The 7,849-nt window shown below is 44.2% G+C and overlaps 3 protein-coding genes across 4 annotated transcripts in view; all 3 read left to right on the top strand.

Moving 5' to 3' along the window:
- Positions 1 to 7,849, top strand: part of LOC117646678 — a 586,045-nt gene that overhangs the window by 278,706 nt on the left and 299,490 nt on the right. The gene's annotated exons all lie outside the window — the stretch shown is intronic.
- LOC117646821 (inactive histone-lysine N-methyltransferase 2E-like) lies at positions 344 to 7,003 on the top strand. Of its 2 annotated transcripts, XM_034388070.1 has the most exons (6): positions 344 to 961; positions 6,157 to 6,236; positions 6,311 to 6,354; positions 6,448 to 6,537; positions 6,637 to 6,717; positions 6,799 to 7,003. In XM_034388070.1, the coding sequence occupies exons 2-6, from the start codon at positions 6,164 to 6,166 to the stop codon at positions 6,979 to 6,981; spliced, it is 471 nt and encodes a 156-aa protein (XP_034243961.1). In that variant the 5' UTR covers positions 344 to 961; positions 6,157 to 6,163; the 3' UTR covers positions 6,982 to 7,003. The 2 variants fall into 2 exon arrangements, with proteins under 2 accessions (XP_034243961.1, XP_034243952.1); XM_034388061.1 differs by lacking the exon at positions 344 to 961 and having other exon boundaries at positions 5,753 to 6,236.
- LOC117646829 lies at positions 7,003 to 7,829 on the top strand. The gene is made up of 4 exons (XM_034388084.1): positions 7,003 to 7,173; positions 7,253 to 7,399; positions 7,476 to 7,625; positions 7,710 to 7,829. Exons 1-4 carry the CDS (start codon positions 7,039 to 7,041, stop codon positions 7,761 to 7,763), a joined length of 486 nt encoding a protein of 161 aa, XP_034243975.1. The 5' UTR covers positions 7,003 to 7,038; the 3' UTR covers positions 7,764 to 7,829.

The following is a 7,849-nucleotide window of genomic DNA, read 5'->3' as shown; positions in this document are numbered from 1 at the left end:
TTTCGGCGGACAAAACGAAGGTTCGGCCCGGGACTGACCCTCTTGTGGTGGGGATTATACGGCAGCATAATCCGCTCGCACTAGTCATATTTAAAAAACGCAATTTGCGTTCACTTTTCGAACAATTTAATCAACGGAACGTGTCCGCAACTTAAAACTAAGCAAAGTGATGAAAGAAACGTCAAAATTTTCCAATTTTTGACCCGAGTTACGGCAATTTTGGATTCATCAAGAAATTGTGCCGCTTTTAACAAGGGCGGCCGGTACAACTTAGCTTTCTATTTAACTCTGTGAGAGATCGGTTCCAAATTTGAACAGTCTATTATCCAAAATGCAGGCCCATGTTTTTAGATAGGACTAATCGAGCGTATTTTAGCGTGCACACAAGCATTGATCACATTCGTTTGGGTGTGAATTGGCCAAAAATCAGCTTGTTCACATGCAAACGAACGTGACAGTTAGTCTCGTTCGTTTCAACGTGATGTCACGTTCTTGGAATAAGATTGTACTTGCAGGTTACTTAGCGTGTACATGCCTATGTACACACATTAGTTTGCAGAGCGAGGGAGCGCACATTTCTGAGAACCGAGCAGACTACAGTACCGACACGCGTGTTACGCCATTGGGAGGCTGCATTGGGACCCAAATTTATGTTACTGGCACTGGGCAGCATTTTCAAAAGGATTGGAACAGATATATAACATACTGTTGATCACCAACGTGGATGGTCGTGTCGGTTCTTAAGAAGCAACGTTCCTTATGCTGAATCCAAGATTGCCTACACTGCGTTCATTCCTAATTCCATTTCCGTCACAACTCTTGCTTCGCTTCCGCTGCGCCGGCGTGGTATCTTTTCCGGTCCGAACCAACACGTGCAGCTTCACAACCTTTCCTTCAGCCTGCGGTCTTCAAGAGAGACGTCCAGCATCGCGTCTGTTCCGAGATTTTACGTCTGATGCAGGTAAATAGAAATTTCGGAGGTGAGAAGCATCACCTGATAGTTTCTACGCGCCGTTCCCTCTGCACCAATGTGTGTACTTGGATGTAAACGCCCATTTGACGTATTTGACAGGTGTCTTACTTCGGCTAGTGCACTTCTACTAAAGTAACTTCGTTCCAGCACTTCATCATCCCATCCACTTGGTTATCAGGCTTTAACAGAGATGTGCCTACTGAAGTTCACTTGTGTACACACTTTCTCCAACACGCTCGAGCGCCCGCTTCAACGGGGATAAACCGGGCAGTACACTTTGCACAGTGTGTATGTTGCGTCCGGAAGTTCGTTACCTGAAATTTACATGTGCACGTTTCACTTGGCATCTTAGAAGGTAGGTTTACGCCAGACCGCGTCTTGTCGTAACAGGCATCGCGATGTCTCGCGGCCTGTTTCTCCAATCCGCGCCTGGCGTACCCACCTTGGCCTGCGGCGCTAGCCTGCCTTCGGCAGGCAATGGCTTGTCCATCGTCGGCTACTTCTAACTTGTTGCACGCTGGGACCCCCCTTCATTCTACATAGAGTTGTTTCATCTACAGATAACACGATCTTGACCCTTGTAACTTTTTAACTTCTCGGGGCTGGGGGGCTGCGCCCCCCAGATCCCCCTTCCTCCAAGGCAGAAGTGATTTGCCTGCAGAACACTCGATTTTTCGCCGTTTTTTAGGTGTTTTTCGGCTATAAAAACTGAACCACGTGAGCTAGGATAGTGAAATTTCGCGTGTGCCGAGCCAAGAACATACCTAATAAGCCTGCAAAATCTCAGCCAGATCGGCCGAGCCGTTCAGGAGGAGTAGTGTACACACACACACAGACAGACAGACAAAACTTTTCAACCGCACTGGAGAAACAGGCTTCGCTATCGCTCAGCCAATTAAATTCGCGGTAGGAAGCGGTAGCACGCCACAATACAGGCACGTATGGAGGGGGAGGGGGCTAAAACTCCGTTATGTAGTAATCGATGGTCTTGTCTTTTTTCTTGTCATTGCTCTGGGCACATAGTCTGTACTATAGAGTGGAGGTGCGCAGTAGGTTTGTTCGTCTTCCGCTTCAAGATTCATTAGATAACGGCGAAGAGCTGGAACGGAAGTTGACAAGAAATAAAAAATAACGACAAGTATGTGCTGAGAATGGGCGTCAGCATCGCCGCTCTGCCTCTTCAGCTTTGTTCAAGGTTAAAAGGGAACCTGGTTTTCCCAGGAAGCCTATGGTAGCGAAATAGGCGATCTCCAGGGAGCTCCTGGGAAAACCAGGAACCGGTTTTACCGTGTTCTCACACACGTTTCGGCTTTTATTAGGGTGGGCCGTGAAAAACCATTTTTCGAAATCGCAACCGTAATGAGCAGCTCCAGACAAAAAAAAACACTTGGCCGGGGACCCTCTCAGATCTGGCTCCCTCCCGGTTTTTTTGGTTCAACTAGTGAATACGAATTGCCGAAACACAAATTGGGCCGGATCCAACACCGATTGGCTTTTTGGCACGGGTCAAAAAACCCCAAAAATGGCTGTTTTTGAGGGTTTGGGGCTTTTTAGGATCTCGGAACGTGTCGGCTAAAAAATCTACCAATATGGTTTTTCCGAAAGAAAAAAGTGCGCTCTTTCGAATGCCGGGTCGCGCGAGGCTCTACGACGTCGGGTTTAGACGCTACGGGCTCTTAAAGTTGCTCAATTTCACTATTTTCACTAAAAATGACTAAAACAGATTTCTTTCTCTCCGGAAGTCGATTGTGACTCTTCCTATTGGCAATCTTCACCATGCAAGGTATTTTTATACCTCAGAGACATGGTTTGGGCAATGAAGTTACGTTTTTCTACCGTGGGGAAAGCCCACACACTACATAGCGTACATAGCGCCTAGTGGGTAGGCAGCCCCTTGCTCAGGCAAGTCGGGCGGGCCTGCCGCGTCAGGGAAGGCAGAGGTGGGATCGGGGTGGGCTCTATTGGGCTTGATTCAGCGAGCCCATGTGGGCTTCTCAAACCCATGGGGGGGAGTGGGGGTAGCACTTCGGTAAATTTCAATGGCCGCCGGTGCAGGCGAAGCGGGCCTGGCGTGCCTGGCAGCCCGAGCGCCTCAGAGACATATTTTGGGCAATGAGGTTACGTTTTTCTACCGTGGGGAAAGCCCACACACTACGTAGCGTATGTGTCGGGCCCGAAATGGCATACGATTATATGTGGTATAGCCCTTAATGGTAATGGTAATAGTGGGTAGGCAGCCCCTTGCTCAGGCAAGTCGGAGAGAGGCGAGGAGGAGAGGGAGGGAGGGTTCGTGGGCGTTGTGAGGGAGTGAGGTACCCCACCCCCTCCCCCACCCCTTGCAAAAAGGAAAATATATGGAAAACACTGCAAATTGGATGGAAAGACTTTGCGCCAAAATATGGCGAGACATTGAAGTCTCGCCAAGTTTTGGTCAGACCTGAAAGTCTCGCCAAAATTTGGTCAGACAAAAAAGTCTCGCCTCAAAACGGTCAGACACAGAAGTCTCTGTGAGACTTTTGTGTCTGACCGCCACCTAAAGGCCGTAATGCGCCGGACGGTTACGGCCTAAAGGCCGTGGTCAGACACAAAAGTCTAGCCATTTTGTGGTGATACTTTTGTGTCTGACCGTTTTGTGGCGAGACTTTTTTGTCGGACCAAATTTTGGCGAGACTTTCAGGTCTGACCGTCTGACCAAAACTTGGCGAGACTAATGTCTTGCCTCTGGAGTGGCGAGAAGTCTGACCTTTGGATTTGTAGTGAATATATGAATCCATATTTGTTTCATGCATTGCCAATGTAATTGTATCTTGCTCAATATATTGCAAATTATCTTACGCAATACGTAGTTTATATATGGGGGTATATCTTCGTGCCCGTTAATATATAATGCATATATTTCCCCATACAATATTATCTTCGCGAAATGTATGTTTCAATATCTGACACGGTGCCCGTCGTGGGATGGGGTAGGGTTAGGAGGGCAGACTTTTCAAGTAACTTTTCTTAAAATCTTGGCACTGATAACAACATGATTTTATGTTGTTAAATATATTGACACAATATATTGAGCAGGGGCATGGTTCTTTTCTATGCGTTTAAGTCTCCAATAAATTTTGAGAAATCCTGTTAAACAAGTTAACTGGAACAGTTCGGAAATTTTAAACGTCTTTTTTGGATGTAGCGTGAAAAGTTCTCGAATGGCACAGGTGATGGATAGAATATCTGATAAAGAGACGATTAATCGATAATCGATCATCAATCGGTCAATACTTCGATTACTTAACCACTAATCGGGGGTTTAAAATAATCGCACGATTAACAAAATAATCGCGATTATTTTCGATTAATCGATTAATCGCCCAGGCCTAGGCGCTGAGTGCTGCGCATTCGATTCCTACTTTTTAGCGTCGCGGTGTTCGTACCACGTGACCCTGGATGGCAGGGGACATTACCGATGGGATGTTAGAAGAAAATATAATCCTACAGGGTCAAAAAGCTTAAAAAATTGGAAGGGGAAGAAAATGCTCAACTTTGAAAGTGTGCTATTTTTAAACAGTTCGTCGGAAAAATATGAGGTTGTGCTCATTGGATTCCTTGGCTCATTCGCTGAAGTTTAGACCACTGGGAAAGCCTCTCACGGGAATTTTTGACCGTTTCCCCAGGATTTGGGACTTTTTTGGCAACTTCTGGCAGTTTTTTTTTGCCAATATCTCCTGAAGTATGAGTCCTAGCTCAATTCCGGACGCAGATTCGAATTCCTTGGCTCATTTTACGTCTGAAAAACCTAAACTCAGCTTCCTTGAGCAAATACTGTAGAAAAAGAAGAAAATACCCAAATTCAAGTTAAAAAACTCAAATTTAGAAAAACAGCTGCAGATTGGTCAATAAATTTTTGCCGGACCTGCTACTCAGGCTTTTAGCATCTTTCTAGGGTGCTAAAACACCCACCAAAAATGAGCCAAATCGGAGAGGTGAAATCCAACCCGGTCACCTCTTAAATATTCTTGCTCAATAGAGCCCACCCCGATCCCACCTCTGCCTTCCCTGACGCGGCAGGCCCGCCCGACTGGCCTGAGTAAGGGGCTGCCTACCCACTAGGCGCTATGTACGCTATGTAGTGTGTGGGCTTTCCCCACGGTAGAAAAACGTAACTTCATTGCCCAAACCATGTCTCTGAGGTATAAAAATACCTTGCATGGTGAAGATTGCCAATAGGAAGAGTCACAATCGACTTCCGGAGAGAAAGAAATCTGTTTTAGTCATTTTTAGTGAAAATAGTGAAATTGAGCAACTTTAAGAGCCCGTAGCGTCTAAACCCGACGTCGTAGAGCCTCGCGCGACCCGGCATTCGAAAGAGCGCACTTTTTTCTTTCGGAAAAACCATATTGGTAGATTTTTTAGCCGACACGTTCCGAGATCCTAAAAAGCCCCAAACCCTCAAAAACAGCCATTTTTGGGGTTTTTTGACCCGTGCCAAAAAGCCAATCGGTGTTGGATCCGGCCCAATTTGTGTTTCGGCAATTCGTATTCACTAGTTGAACCAAAAAAACCGGGAGGGAGCCAGATCTGAGGGGGTCCCCGGCCAAGTGTTTTTTTTTGTCTGGAGCTGCTCAATAGCGCGCCAAAGTTACTTCATGCCAATACAAACTCAACGCGATCTGGGCCAGGTCTGAAACTTAAAGCTTGACCCTCGCGCATCGACGTTGAAAATTCGAAAATTCGTCTTTTACGGGTTTTTCTAAAAACAGCCATGGAAACTGAACCTGATGTCCAAATGATGTTTCCGAGACGGAAATGGAAACGTCTGATCATGCTTTATCAGTTTAACACGACCGGGACACTCTCTGAGCAGTAGGCGAGATTTCTGAACCAACAGCACTTTGCACAGCCGTGTTGCCACATCTCACCCCCGTCCATCTCGCGCCAAACTTCGTTTCTTCGCCGCGTCGGTATGCCCGCTGAGAGGGATCCTTGCTGTCGCCAAATTTGCTGTTTGTCATCAGGACTCGCTTATCGCGAAATTTAGAGTGATACATTATTGAGGGTTATAAAATTGTCATTGTCATGGCAGAGGGCGAGGACGCCTTATATTGCTTTTGCCAGGCTGGTTGGGGCGGGTGAGTATTATCATTAGCCCTACCTATGCGTTTCTTACACTTGTCATTGTGCTTGTTCATTTTCAGGCGATTCATGATATGTTGCGACGGGTGTGATCAATGGTTTCATGGGACATGTGTTGGAATGACAAAGAAACAGAGTAAAGGTCAGTAGGAGTAGTTTCGCTTTCATATTTAACCTTTGACGATGCCTTATCATGTCTACGCATGTATATTTCAGAGACTGACCAGTGGTTTTGTTATGCATGTCAAAGCTGCAGAAAGGTGTGGTTCTAAAATGTTCTTTTGATGCAGTATTACTTGATTTTGATTGCTTTAAACATGTTTTTACTCAGGTTCACCTCAATCTTGTTTCAGTGGCATGCAGATACCATTCAGCGTCTCACTATATTGGAAAGAAGAATTGAAGCACTCATTCCGAACTGTGTTGACCCACCTAAAGAAACGGTATGTAATTCTCTTCATGGCGCTATGCTGTTGTATTAAAGTGACATTACAACACAATGTTTGTTTAATGTGATCATGTTTTTGTGTTGTGCGAAACAGAACAATGCCAAACGAGGAGACGAGATGCCAACACTATTAAATTGCAAGTACCTTGAAGAAACGCTTACCAAAGTTTGTCAGGTATTTTAAATATTTTAAGTGGGAAACTTCTTATAAATTTTCCTATTTTTCTTTTTTTTTACAAGTACTATTTTGACACAGGACAATTTGAGGATTAAACTGGAGATTGATTCATTAAAGTTGAAGTGTACCGGTACAACTGCAGAAAGAGAAGGTCTTGAAGAAAATAAAACCATGTTGGAATTGCAATTGAAACAACTAGGAGAGCAGCATGCCAAAGTCTGCCAGGTATTACCGCATTATGTAATACACGCATGTGTCTAAAATATTGGTATTGCATTGCATCCTCTGTTATTTTACTTTTGCCAGGACAATGAAGAAATGAAAATGGAGATTGATTCATTAAAGCTGAAATGTACTGGTACAATTGCAGATAGAGAAGGTCTTAAAGAAAATAAAATCATGTTGGAATTGCAATTGAAACAACTAGGAGAGCAGCATGCTATAGTTTGCCAGGTATCACCACTATGCAATACACATGTGTCTTAAATATTGTTATTATGCATTGCATCCTCCCTTATTTTACTTTTACCAGGACAATGCAGAGATGAAAATGGAGATTGATTCATTGAAATTGAATTGCAATGTTGCAAATGAGGAACAGAAAGTCCTTGTAGAGAAAAATTCAATGTTGGAATTACAAGTGAAACAACTGGAAGAGCAGCATGCCAAAGTTTGCAAGGTATTTGTAGTTTTGAAAAATAAAACATCGTATAGAATTTTTATAGAATTTTTTTCCCTTATTTTGTCTATTACAGGACAATGTGGAGATGAGCAGGAAGATTGAGTTTTTAAAGGAGAACCATCATGACAAGAACTCAGGTTACGGGGGGCAAGTTCTTGAGAAAAATTCAGCTTTGGAAGTAGAACTTAAAGAACTTAAAGAAAAGTACAGCAAAGCTATTACGGTAAGTACTAGTGCATGCTATTACACTGATTAATTTGTTTGTGTTGCATTTCTTTAACTGCATCATCTTCTTTTGTTGTAACAGGAAAATGAAAAGTTTAGGAAGAAGGCCCGTTTGTCCCTTGTGAAAGTACGTTAGGAATTTTGTAATGAGAAGTTGTGTCATATTTTGTGTGTGGAACTAATGCTCATTAAACCTGGCTGCTCCCAAGTGCTTCTTGTCAT

The sequence above is a fragment of the Thrips palmi genome, unplaced genomic scaffold, assembly GCF_012932325.1.
Source record: "Thrips palmi isolate BJ-2018 unplaced genomic scaffold, TpBJ-2018v1 HiC_scaffold_10, whole genome shotgun sequence".
Lineage (NCBI taxonomy): Eukaryota > Metazoa > Arthropoda > Insecta > Thysanoptera > Thripidae > Thrips > Thrips palmi.
This window is presented reverse-complemented; position numbering and strand designations above follow the sequence as displayed.